This window comes from Heptranchias perlo, chromosome 14 (genome assembly GCF_035084215.1).
Source record: "Heptranchias perlo isolate sHepPer1 chromosome 14, sHepPer1.hap1, whole genome shotgun sequence".
Classification (NCBI taxonomy): Eukaryota; Metazoa; Chordata; class Chondrichthyes; order Hexanchiformes; family Hexanchidae; genus Heptranchias; species Heptranchias perlo.
In genome coordinates, this window is record NC_090338.1 from 34,816,526 (window position 1) to 34,830,890 (window position 14,365).

Consider the following 14,365-nt stretch of genomic DNA (forward strand, 5'->3'; position numbering starts at 1 on the left):
CGAAATTCACGACGAAATGTGGGTGCAGTGACCAGGTGCTCTTTTCTAGTTGCTGTTAATAATGGCAGTAATAGCAATCGGTCTCACTATTGCTTGGACTTGAATTTAAAGAGAGTTTAACACATATGTAGAATGAAGGGAGAGACGAGTGAACAGAGATCCACGTCAGTTGGCTGGTTGTACTGTGTTAATTGCACACGCTGGTGGTGAGGTGGCGCCACATCGTGTGTTAATACACAGTGATCGATGTCTCATGTGCCCGACTCATTCCCAAACCCATCTGCACCATCACAAAGCAGGCAGTCAAATAGTCAGTCTCTTCTCTCTCAGTCATGCAGAGCTGAGCTATCAACACAGGCAACAAGGTGAGCTGAAATGTTTAAAGATTATTTCCGAATCAATGAAGGGAGAGTTAATTTCACCGAGATTTGTTGTTGCTACTGCCTTTTGAGACTGAATCATATATTTTGCAGATGCTGGCTTCACTGATGGGTGTTTTTATCGCGGTTTGCTTCCAAGTTGAAAGCAGGCGTCCAGAAGCGACCAATGCTGGCAATTTCTTGGATAATGAGAAATGGTTAACCACTGTCTCACAATATGACAAGGAGCTCCGATACTGGAACAAATTCCGAGATGTAGGTACCTTAAAATATGTTCCGATGTGGAGTTCTGTATTTTCTCGGGACACGGCTGCGGTAATGTGGTTAACACACGCTACGTCGCTTTACACAATAGAGATGCTGATACTGCAATTATAGCGAAGAGGAGTGAGAAAGCACACAAAAACAATATGAGATAGTTCACACCACCACTAATGTAAATAATACGCTAACTGATTCTTCCGTGAACCAAAAATGTTGCGGAAATAAATCTATTGCATTTTTGTAATTTTGTTTGGTAGTGCATTAGAATTTACTAGTACTGTATTTTATAGGTTTCTGATAGGATTTAATAGTTCTGGTGGTAAACATGAAACAGTTTTTAGCTTAATTTAAAAAGTATTGCATCCAAATTCAAGTCAGATTTACAAATACTAAATGTGCAATATTATTCAGTATCTATGCTAAAAAATATTGTGGGACATTCGGGGATATTAAATTCTGCACGCAGTCTAATGTGTGTATCTTACACCTTATAGCAAATTTTGATTATTCTTGACACACAGGAAAAAAACTAGAAAACTTTTACTCAAATTACCATGAAAAGATTGTATTTGTGCATATTTATAGAGAATATATGCTGAAGAACTGTGGAACATGATATGTGTCCCATGAGTGGTTTGACGGATTGATTTATGAGTGCCCTGTTATGGTCACTTCCATGGATAGCACACAGGTCAGATCTCATGGCTCCTTGTTGCATATCGTCTTCATAGCATGTTTAGTAAATGATTTGAATATCTAAATGGAAACTAAATTGATATGTTGATTATGAAGTGGTTCTGGTAAGATCATTTCAAACTCTACAACTCCACCCCTCCCCCACCAACACTGTGTAGTTTTAAATTCTGACATTACATAGAGATAACATCATGACATGTTGTATAATATTTGTTATCCGAAAGAGAAAAAGGCAATAATGAGTGAAAGTTTGTACAGATCTGTCTGGCAGTACATTTACACATAAGGCTGGTGTTGAATCAAAGTGGTTTCTGCTTTGCATTAATGCTAAATTTATCTAGTCTAAATCTAGAGTCAAGGCCCAAACCTGACTCCAGAGCAATATTGAGTGAGAATGCCTCCTTCAGGCACTCACGCTCCATTTTGAATTTAATTCAAATTGGGCTCAGTCTGGATTTGGGCTATGTTTGCACTACGACTGTTATGTCAGTGCACACTAGAACATGTCATCTCCAGGTTTCAGATTTTATTTGGTTTTGTTTTCTATGCTGGTTTGGTTCCACTGCTTTATACATTTTTGGGACTGAGTTAAAACAAAATAAACCTCAACAAATGCTTTAAAAATAAATAAACGTATTTGGTAGCTGCATCTGATTACAAGATAGCAATCTAATCAAGGACTTCAGATGATGTCATAAAGCACAATGGCAAAGCTCAAGCAGTTTGTACCTCATCTGAAATACAAGATTACTTTACTGTCTTAATGTCACACCAAATATCTTTTTTTAATAACACCCACATTTTCTAGAATGATTTTATTCCGTCTTGGATTTGGTTTAGTTTTGACAGTGGGTCTTCGTGCGTTCCATGTTATCAGTATGCACTGATGTCCACACAGTTGTATTATTGCTGCAAGTTTATCAGACAAAATCCATGGTTGATTCTGTGGCCTGAAGAAGCCTGAGGCACTGAGTTGAAATGCCTTGGAAGAAATTTCATGTCGTATGGAAGAAAGGATTAGGATGAATACCTGTCACACCATAGACTAGCTCCGTGAATGAAGAGGCTCTCTTTGAAACCTGTACTCTGAAAGAGAAATTTTTGGTGAACTTTTTAAGAATACTATTCAGACTTCCAGTTAGCTTTTTTTTGTTGGACCATTTTTATATAGAAGTAAATTGTGTATCAACTGAGCATCCCCCTTGGCAGAAGGTTGGACAGCATATTCAATATAAACATCCACACAGAAGGATCACTAATCTAGTTTATATTTTTAAAACAAAATAGTTGATTTTACCTAAAGATTGTTTTTAATATAGCCCTAATACATCAAGCATTGAATTGTGCGATTTGATCAGAATAAAAGACAATTGAGATTTTAAAAAAAGTTTCCTTTACCATAGTAACATTGAGATTTAAAATAGGGGGAGAATGCTTTCCTGTTGAGGATAATGCTTCTCCCACTATGAATCCCAGACAACAGGTCCATTAAATGAGATTGATTTACCCACCATTCTGAAGTGTCTTTGTTCTGCCATCTCCAATTCTTGGCTCTGTTTATGGATTTTAGGGCAGGTGAGGAGCCCACATTATGCCAGAAAACTGAGTGCTTCTCAGTCCCATCGAAAAATAGAAATGTTACAAAAGTAACATTGATTGAATTGATAACCAAGGAATTTACCTTTGGAATTACAGAAGTCTAATCACAGCGAAACAAGCTGGTGAACAGTCATTTGTGGTCACTAGATATTCTGATATTTGAACTTTTTACAAGGCAAACATTGAAACCGCTAATGGTGGGTGTTAGTATCAATATTAGGCATTACATGGGTTGTTTTGTGTGTATTGAAAATAGTAATATTATGTAGACTCTGTTGTAGAGTTTATTTGCTTTACTTCACCTTCATAGTTTTCAATTCCTGCTTTTTATTTTTTATGCGTTCACAAAAATCCATCAGTAAAGGGATGCCTTGAGACTTCTGGTTTCTCTAATAAAACATTTCAAAATTCATAATTGTAAGTCATGGTGAGCAATCATAGAGTCTCATTAATATGAATGTGACTAAGTGCCATGTTTCATTAGAAAAGTATAATTTTATTTTTCAAAAGGAAATTAGTTACCCAAGAAAATCATTCATAATGCCTCCTAAAAAAAATAGCTTGAGTGGATAGTTTATTAATCATTACCAGAACAATGTCTGTTCCCAGCTGGGAGGGAAGACCAATGACATGATGGTAGCATAAACAGTGCTCTTTAAGCTGATCTGTTTGTCTGTTTTCCTTCACATTTTTACCCTTTCCTTGTTTGTTTTTACATTTCATTTGAATCATTTATGTGACCTTTTTCTTGGTCAATTTCCCTGTCACTGCACATGATTCTTCTTTGGTAATTAGTCATTTGGTAAGCCCATGCCTTTTCTAAATTGTTTTACCACTCAATTGTCTCTTAAGTTCTTCGTAAATGTTCCTCATAATGTTATTTTACAGTAGCTGCTTTCCTGTAATTGCTTTCTGAAGCTCTCATCTTGGTTTTATTATAATCTTTAAAGCACCTTTCCAAAGCATTCTAATCCAACTTTCATTATCCTAATAAGAGTCCTACAGAGCAGTTTTGATAATATGGTAGTCATCTCATTTCTTTTTAAAATAAATATAGTTGCTGTACAGAAATTGATTTAGCAACTTCTCATCTTTACATCAAATTCTTTGTGCCATTTTACAAGGTTGCTGCTAAATAAGAAATATTATGTATCAAATATTAGGAAACAATTAACCAGAATTTTGCAAAGGGCTTGATGACCGAACAAAAATGAATGGGTACAATAGTGTAGTGGTTATAGTACTGGATTAGCAACCTAGAGGTTGAGAGTTCATAATTTCATCATGGGAAGCAAGTTGTGAAGTTGAATTTAATAAATCTAGTAATTTGTGGCTTAGCAGCATGGAAAAATAACCATGAAAGCTGGCCTTCAGTGAAGGGAACCCCTACACAGCCTACATGTAAATCTAGTCCACGCTATGTGGTTAACTCTTAATGACATCTGAAGTGACCGAGCAAGCTACTCAGATGTACAAACAATCAAAGAAGACCCACCATCACCTCAGGACAACTAAGATTTGGCAATAAACATGATCCAAAACAAATTAAAAGATTGAACATGAAACAAGTAACTAAAACTGCAAGACTACATAATATAAATTGCATCATAACAAGTCCTTCTCATTCTGACATGGCTGCCTCTGAAGATAAGTGGCTATCCAATCTTCCTAAATCGGGGATCCCCTGTAATTATTGACACACTGTTGAGGACCCTTCATTTCCAAAAGACCATGTGGTTCCCTAAAAGAACAGTGCGAGAATTGATCTTTTTTTATTAGTATACATTAAAGAAGTAACATGCCGGTAAGTCAATACATGCAGAAAGAAATATAGATTACAGAATTTCCTAGACATTGCTCATGGTGCGTATTATGCTTAGCTTCAGATAGGTAGAAATCTGATGTCCGTGCAGACCCCTTTGGGTTTGTGGACTTCAATTTGAAAACTTATGCTCTAGATTATAAATGTATACAGTAGAAATTAATTCTTGTTTTCAATAACTTTATTTTGAAACATGACTTGGAAGAGGGTTTGAGGTATCATTGAAAACATCTGCTTCATACCTCTCTGGTGACTACTCAATTCCCAGGAGACGCTAGGTTTAAGCTGCCTTTCGTCAGCTTATTAAGAGTTGTTCACATCCTGCTTAATAAAGTGGGCCGCTAGTGCTAATTAGGCACCTAATGCTAATTGGGCAGGATTGGCCAAGGTACACTCTTATTCATTCCTGCCAAGTATAAAACAAGCACTATGGTTGAGCAATGTTGAAAGAAGCCTTCAGTAAGGACTTGCAGTTTCCTTAGTTGCAGATAACGGGGAAAATAAATCACAATACTGTATACCTGTACGTAGGATGTAATGCCAAACACTGCAAGCTAAAGCTGCCTGTAGTAACAGGGGATTACTACAATGGAAAGTGCAAGCATGCATTGTTAGTTAGTTTTAATCTCTTCGTTCAAAACACATCAGTCTTGTGTTTAATTGTATCTTGATTTACCTATTTGGCTTCATTCACATCTTCTGTTGGTTTTTCTGTTTTTGTATTTTTTGTAGCTAATTTTATTGTGTACACAAAATCGGCTGTATTAAAATATGGTTACAATCTGCGACAATTCTGTTGTTTTTGTTTTGAAAATTATGACATGTTTAAGACCAAGTTGTAGAAATACTGTGAAGCGCCTCAACATCTAGTGTTTTGTAATTATTGTGAGTTATAATTACTCAGTCTAAAGAACAATTTAGAACTATTTTTATAAGCAATGCAATTGCATGATGACAGTTATGTACCTTATCATCAACTCAGATGTGCTGTAATTTGTATTTCAGCTCCCTTTCCATTTATTGTAATGATTTTCACTTCCTTTAGTGTGGCATAATACATGCCAGCATATATATTTTTTATATTTCAGTGATAGTTAAAAATGACTTTATCATTGGAATATTTTTTCTAATGAGGGGAAGGGTTTCGTGATTTATTTTATAAATACCTTGCTAGAAAATGCATTTATAATCCCTTGGTAAATTTTGTTGTTGATAATAGAATTTTAAAAATTCTGTTGCGCATCCCTGATTTTAATCTCTCCACCATTGGCGGCCATGCCTTCAGCTGCCTAGGCCCTAAGCTGTGGAATTCCCTCTCTAAACCTCTCTGCCTCTCCACCTCACTTTTCTCCTTTTAAGACGCTCCTTAAAACCTACCTCTTTGACCTGTCCTGATATCTTCTTATGTGGCTCGGCATCATATTTTGTTTGATAACACTCCTGAGAAGCGCCTTGGGACGTTTTACTACGTTAGAGGTGATCTCATTGAAACATGATTCTGAGAGGGCTTGACAGGGTAAATGCTGAGAGGCTGTTCTCCTGGCTGGAGAATCTAGAACTAGGGGGCATCATCTCAGGATAAGGGGTCAGCCATTTAGGACTGAGATGAGAAGGAATTTCTTCATGCAGAGGGTTATGAATCTTTGGAATTCTCTACCCCAGAGGGCTGTGGATGCAGAGTCATTGAATATATTCAAGACTGAGATAGATAGATAGATGATGGCTGATCTTCGACCTCAACTCCACTTTCCCACCCGATCCCCATGTCCCTTGATTCCCCTAGAGTCCAAAAATCTATAGATAGATAGATTTCTGGACTCTAGGGGAATCAAGGGATATGGGGATCGGGTGGGAAAGTGGAGTTGAGGTCGAAGATCAGCCATGATCTTATTGAATGGCAGAGCAGGCTCGAGAGGTCATATGGCCTACTCCTCCTATTTCTTATGTTCTTATATAAATGCAATTTGTTGTTTCCTGTGAAGCTAGATTTAAAATACTTTAAATATATCAGATGAGAGAAGTTGCAGACCAGATGCACTAAAAGAAATAACGATGAGTCTAATTGAACAGTATTAGATCTATATTTATATGCATCTATCCCGATTGAAAATAAAATGGTTGATTTGAAGGATGTAACTGCAGATCAAGTGTAACTCTCTATTCCAGTCATATTCTCTGCTTAAGAGTACAGCAGTCATGAAGTATACAGTTATCTTATGTTCCATTTCTATGTTTGTTTTGCTTCATTGAAAACTTGTTTGTACACTTTTTCCTTTTTGTTTCTCCCCCCTCCAAAAATAAAGGTCTGGTCTGTGATAGAATCCATTATGACATTGCTAATGCACCATAATATTCCAATCAACATCTCAGCAATTCAGGATATCTTTGAAATTCAGTGTTCCAGTAGCCTCCTTACTATATACAAGGACTCAATTTGTACACTGTCAAACTATCAGAGAAGTGCAACTGAGACAGTATCAAGACTGAAATTCTATGTGAACAAGACATTGTGAAACTTTCCTGCGGATAAATCCAGTTTTGACTGACATGATATTGTAATGGTAAAGTGACTTTAAAGCAAATGCAACTGATTTCCTTTTCTCTGCAAAAGCTTTAGAAATACGCATTAAAATTCTGTTTGGTTCAAAACTACATGGGTGGGTGTACTAGATTTCCTCGGTGTAGTGAAAATCAGGAGGGTCAGACTGCATGTCTGTAAAGAACCCACCCAGTTTTCCTCCATTAATTTAAATGGAGGAAAATCGGACAAGTTCCTTTTACAGGCTTGTGCTTCACCCTGCCCGATTTTTCGATATTCACTGTGTCCAATCAATCTTGGGCACAAATCCAGACAAATCTCCCCCTATAAATACTTTAAGCATTATCGTACTGTTAATCCTAACACACGTCTGCTAATTCTGAAGCTGACCGTAACCTACTTGTGACTTTGTTATTAGTGAGTTATCTGTTTAGCCTCACCTGTGCAGAATGTTTAGGACATATATAGTCACTGTGGCAATGTGGGTAATCCCATTTGATTTTTGTTTGTACGCCATCTTAATGCAACTCAATACTTTATTTGTCTTTTTATTTCAGCCAAACACTGCGGCGGTGCTATTTTTTCCACCTTTGGTCTTGCACGACAAAATATGTGAAATGAGTTTGGCCAGTTTCATATCTATGTAGTCTGCAAAAATCTGAATCTCTTAAATTAATCTTGTCTATAGTTTGGGTGTACTGAGTGATCTTGCACTACATGAGATATAACAATTGCACTACTTCCACATTCAAATGTAAGAATTAATTCCAACAGCACTTTATCTGCAAGTCCACAGCTGAATGTATGCTGCAGAGAGTGTTCATCATTTATCATTTCCTATTGATTCCTATATTAAGAGTACCTACAGTCATTTTTTGAAAAAAAACATGGCCCAGATTTTCCTGCAATGGCAAGATTGACTGCGCACACTGTCTCGCACACTGATCTCACTGTTGCTAAAACTTACTCCATATTTTCCTGCATTTCTAAGTAGAATAGGCCGCAGCGGCAAATTGGAAGCAGCACAGCCAATCACCAATGTTGATCAGCTTTTAGTAACCTGAAACATTCGTTCATTCCCATCTGAGCTCCTTCTCCAATGATGACGATGGCATGGGGCGATTCTGACAGATGCTGCAGGTCTTTTAATTGTAGTTAAAGAATCTCCAGGCTCCTAGAATTAATCCGTGAAGTACGCCATTACTTTTTATTGAGTTTGGAATGTTCGGGATTTTTTTTATTATTTAGAGATTTTTGAAGGAACATTCGGGGATGATAATGGAATTGTAATGCATATGTACCGCTGATTGCTTTGGTTGAAAACGAGATATTTGTGTGAAGCATCAAATGACGTAGTAGTTGCAAAGCACTTCAGTGCTTAATAAACTGACTGGTTATTTAAATTTTTGATTGATCAGGGTTTCATTATAGAACTATAAAATGCTTATGTTGAACGGATGCTTTGAAATTAATCAGACTCTTTGCAAACGAGCTCAGGCCAACTGGAAAACATGTTAAAAGGTCTTAAAAACTCAATCTTGCAATAATAAATCGTGCAACTGCCAGGCCACCAGCGGCATTATTTTTCAGTCCAAGTGAAAACTGCAGTTAGTCAAGGAAAATCGCGATCGCCATTGATTTTAATGGAGGGGCAGAGCTATGATTATCTTAAATACTCTTTCGGCGAGGGTAATGGCGGAGCGGTGCAAAAGTTCCAGGAAATTATGGTGGGTCATAAGTTATGGCAAAAGTCATTTAAGCCATAATTTCCTGGGACTTTTGCACTGTAAAACGGGCTCTGCAATGTAACTGCTCCTTTTAGAATGGCACAACTGTCCAGGAAATTTGGGCCAACATTTCTCCAATACTCTGTTATAAAGTTTTTAATTAAATTTTCTTTAAAAAATTTCTTTTGTTCCAACATCTCTAGTTCTCCGTAATATAATAGGAAAGAAAGGAAAGGATTTGCATTTGTAATGTGTAAAGCCTTGGGCCACTGTCTGTATGCACATTTTATAGTGATGATTGTCATGTGCCAATGATATCATTCTGGTCAGGGATATTTTGTTGCATTTGTTCCACCTGGTCTCAGCAGGAGAAACAATATATCACTCTCTTAGTTTCTTTCCCTCTCTCGAAAATATTGAAACAAAACCACCTCTGCAAATGTTTTAAAATCGGCGATGTGTGCATTGATTGCTTCTTCATTTCTCGTGAACCTACATGCAAAGAATCAAGATCGCTCCATATTGTGCAGGAGTGAATAATTTGGAAATTGGAATTCAGGTCCTTAAGCTGCTCCTACATAAAATGAGTCCCACGAAAAGATTATATACAGCAGTTCTTAAAAGTACACTAACTAATGAGAATTATCATTTAATGCTTAGTTCACCTTTGGAATAATTAATGATTTGGCACAACACACCTTATACTATGTAAACAAATCATGCGCACAGAAGGTTATATCGACAGTTAAGAATGTGATCATCATAAGCATTATAAACCTTACTCCCAGAATTAGTTGCACATCTCCAGTTGTGATCAACACTAACGCTCATTATCGACCCTCCTACCAGTGGCAGCAGTTTTTCCCTATCTACTCTATCAAACCCTTCATAATTTTGAACATCCCCATTAAATCTCCCCTTATGCTTCTCTGCTCTAAAGAGAACAACCCCACCTTCTCCACATAACTGAAGTCGCAAATCCCTGGTACCATTCTAGTAAATTTCCCTCTCTAAGGACTTGACATCCTTCCTATAGTGTGGTCCACAGAATTGGACACAATACTCCAGCTGAGGCCTAACCAGTGATTTATAAAGGTTTAGCATAACTTCTTTGCTTTTGTACTCCTATACCTCTAATTATAAAGCCAAGGATCCCATGAGCTTTTTTAACAGCCGTAGCAACTTGTCCTGCCACGTTCAAAGATTTGTGTATGCACCCCCTTTAAAATTGAACCATTTAGATTAATCAAGCAAAATTACAAACTGACTGGGCCCGATATCAGGAGGGAGGCGGGTTGCCAGCGGGGGGTCGACTGGGCGCGTGGGTAACCCGCCCAGTAAAATAGGTGGGTTCCCTACGCGATTGTAAGTAAATTGAAGCCACTTATCTTGGCTTCTGGGTTTCGCGCTGGAAAGCTGCGCAGCGGGCGGACTGCACACCCACATCATAGGCTGTCAGCTGGAGGAGCCCTATTTAAAGGGGAAGTCCTCCACTGACTGATGCTGCAGAAAGGAGCCAAAATTACAGCATGAAGCAGCCCAGGGGGAAGGCTGCTCCCAGATTTAATAATGCCTCACTCCAGGTCCTACTGGATGGGGTGAGGAGTAGGGGGAGGACAGAGATCTTCTCCCCGGCGGACGGGAGGAAGTGGCCTGCCTCTGCCACCACGAAGGCTTGGCTTGAGGTAGCAGAGGAGGTCACCAGCACCACCAACATATCACACACCTGCATACAGTGCAGGAGGCGCTTCAATGACCTAAGTAGGTCAGCCGAAGTGAGTACACTTACTCATGCCCCTACACTCCGTCTGCCACATCACCGCACCCACCCCACATCTCCTTCTGCGCTGCCAGCACTATATCACATCACTTCTCACACCCACTCAAAGCTCATCTTCATCTTACCTGCACTTACTCACCTCGACAGTACTCATCCCACCACAACCACTCAACCCAATCCTCATACAATCTCATGGCTCTGTCTCGTACCCTCTCGTGCATCTCTTTCACGGTCAGCCTCACCTCACTTGCCACTACCTGTGCTGCAGCCACAGGGCATGCATCACGTATGTGTAGTAGGAAGCATAATGCAAACGTGTCGTGAGCATGAAGGGGATGCACAAGGGTGTTTGAGGGTTTGTCATGGTTTTTACTTCTATTTGACTTCTGATCAACTCACATTACATATTATATTATCACCACTACTGCCACGTCTTGGCCATTCTTGACTGGCTTATGCAATAAAGCCCTTTCATGAAGTTCTCCATGAACACCCTTGATGCCACCCATTGGGTCACCCTACAGTGGGTGTATGTGTGTAGTTGCACAACTACTTTGTGCAGGTGCCTGTTGCGCAGCACTGTGTTGTGGAGCTCCACGTGGCGGAGGTGGACGGCATGCCTGGCGAGGCTGGTGATATTGCTCGTCCTCCAATGGAATGATGAATGCAGCAATGGACCCCGCCCCCCCCCCCCCCCACCATCCTGACAGTGTGAGGGGGTCCACAAAGTAGGTAAATGTGTTTGGACAGCAGAATTTAGGGTATGATTTAATAATTTGGAGTGTGGAGACAACGGTGTGGCAGGCAAAACTTTGTCTGAGGTGACAGAGTGCCCTGCTGCAATGAATGAGGGTTTACCCCACACCTGTTAAATGGACCTTTGCAGCTGCCACTGGCTGCTGGCTGCAACACGTCTGTTTAAACAGGGAGTGTTTCCCCCAGCATGGGAAACACGCTCTGGGTAGTCCAAAATCTGAATCCTCCTAAAATCTCCAACTGATGAGGTCTGTAAACGACCTCAAGTACCCAGATAATGATCTTAAGTGGGATCCCGCCGGCTTTGATTGCTGGTGGGAGTCCCGCATGCGAGGGCTGCGCGCACACCGATTTGCGTCATTGGGGAACCCGGAAGTGGGTGGGTTGGAGCCGGGCTCCAGACCCGCTCTGGGAACCCCCAATTTTAGGAGCCCCCCCGCCACGAACGTACCCGCTCGGCCATCCTAAAATTGACCCCCCTGTCTCAAGTTCCAACTATTCAATGCTGGCTGGTGCCACCCCCAGCAACAACTCGGTCCCAGCAGGACAGGAACCTTCTTGCCCTGTGGAGTATTTGGTTATTTTTGTCTGTGTTGTCACTATAATCTTCAGCCTAGTTCCTAACCAGATACTTCTATCCACTTTTTTTTGTCATTCCCTCTGTGTTCTCAAAGGTAGATTTTTCGGTAGTGGCTTCAAGAAATTATGAAGTGTCCTTAAGATGTAACTTCCAGATTTAACTAGTCTTGTGCTCTTGTGACAATCCTCTCCAAAAGAAAGTCTCTTTATCTACATTTGAGATGCATTGTTCGGTCTATTGTGGGAATGAATCAGTGGACCTGGCAGAGAGTCTGAATTTAAAGTTTCACTCTAATTTTGGTTCTTGGATACTGTCAATCTTGTATCTGAAGTTACAATAACGTAACTTAGATAATAGTCACTGATTATGTATGGTACTTGCATTTTGTTAACTGAACAGTAGTATAACTGATGGCTCCCTGATGGGAGTACAATAAGCACATTGTAGCAATTACACTTCTCTTGTATTATTTTTATTATTCTTTGACAAGAGTCTGGAAATAAAAGAAATTAGTTATTACCACACCAATTAGAGTGTTTCTTTGGACATAACAACCACCTGGTTGTTCTTAATTGGAAACTTGATTGTTAATTAAATAAATCTCCTCCCTTTGACTATCTTGTTACCTCAAGTTAATTTTTGAAAACTGATGGAGAACTTGGCCTTGTGTCAAAGATTTAATTTTAACTCTGATGCTGTTGGTATACTAGGATTTCTAAATGTCAAGTTAATCAATGTAAATAATAAAATAATACTATCATTTGAGCATTTCTCCTACAGTTATAAATCATTAGTTGTGAAATCGAATGATTTACACATTTTCTTCATTTGTATAATTTCAGACGGGTGCACTCAAGTGGGATTAGTATTGGGGGCAGAATATAATGTCATCTATGGAAAGAATGACTTGCATTTATGTACTGCCTTATCACATGGCTCAAACATTTCAAGGCATTTTATATCTAATGAATTACATTGTGCAGTTGCTGTTATGTGGGTAAACACACCAGCTGTTTTGCACATAGTATGGATCCACAAACACCAATTAAACAAATGACCAGTTAATCTGGTGGGGTTTTTGGGTTGTCTTTGGCTCGGTGTCCATTTTTCTTTCTCATGCCTTGGTGATGGCACCTAGAGATTTTTTTTAACGTTAAAGGTGCTATTTAAATGCAAGTTGTTGATGGCACCGCGATAGCTTCCTGCTATCAGGATCTTTAATACACATCTGAACCACTGGAACAGTCAGATGAAGCCTCAGTTTAAAGTCTCATCTGAAAGATGATGCCTCTAACAAATTTCTCTCAGTACTGCACTGAAGTCCCAGCCTAGATTATGTTTTAAGGTTTGATGTATGCTGTTCTTTGTGTTTAGCATTCTGGTAATGTCAGGTGGCTTTTTCCCTTTTGCCTACGCTCTCAGTTAGGAATTGTGAATACTTAAGGCTGACTTAAATGGAAGAGGCAATGGAAAAATAACTAAATATGAGATTGGAAAGAATCTGTGTTATCTTACACAATCTCAAACACCAATCAAAGTTTTAAAACATTGGTGGAGACAGTGAAGACTGTTTGTGTGAGGCTACTCCATTTATCCTGTTGTATTTGTGCACAATAAATTATAAATCGATTGCAAAATTGTTTGGATAAGTTTGAATGGCAAAAGAGAATCTATTTGTCACAAAGCCAGCAAATCCCAAGAAGCCAACATGTCAGAGTTTTAGTTAACTATGCCTTCTTGGAACATAACACAAGAAATAGGAGCAGGAGTAGGCTACTCAGTCCCTCGAGCCTGCTCCACCATTCAGTTAGAACATGGCTGATCTTGTATCTCAACTCCACTTTCCCATGCTATCTCTATATCCCTTGATTTCCTTAGTGTCCAAATATCCATCGATCTTAGTCTTGAATATACTCAACGACTGAGCGTCCACGACTGTCTGAGGTAGGGAATTCCAAAGATTCATAACCCTCTGAGTGAAGAAATTTTCCCTCATCTCGGTGCTAAATAGCCGACTCCTTATCTTGAGACTGTGACCCCTAGTTCTTGACTCTTCAGGTAGGGGAAACAGCTTCTCAGCAACTACCTTGTCAAGCCCTCTAAGAATTTTATACGTTTCAATGAGATCATCTCTCAATCTTCTAAACTCCAGAGAATATAGGCGTATTCTACTCAATCTCTCCTCATAGAACAACCCTCTCATTCCAGAAATCAGTCCAGTG

The 14,365-nt window shown here is 39.2% G+C and overlaps 1 protein-coding gene across 1 annotated transcript in view; it reads left to right on the forward strand.

The window, feature by feature from the left end:
• The first annotated feature begins 284 nt into the window (after positions 1 to 284).
• The window catches only part of spock1 (SPARC (osteonectin), cwcv and kazal like domains proteoglycan 1), a 480,071-nt gene continuing 465,990 nt past the window's right edge, over positions 285 to 14,365 (forward strand). The window contains exons 1-2 of the mRNA XM_067996251.1: positions 285 to 365; positions 474 to 635. Coding sequence (XP_067852352.1) covers positions 474 to 635 — 162 coding nt within the window. The 5' untranslated portion in view covers positions 285 to 365. The remainder of the gene's footprint in view (positions 366 to 473; positions 636 to 14,365) is intronic.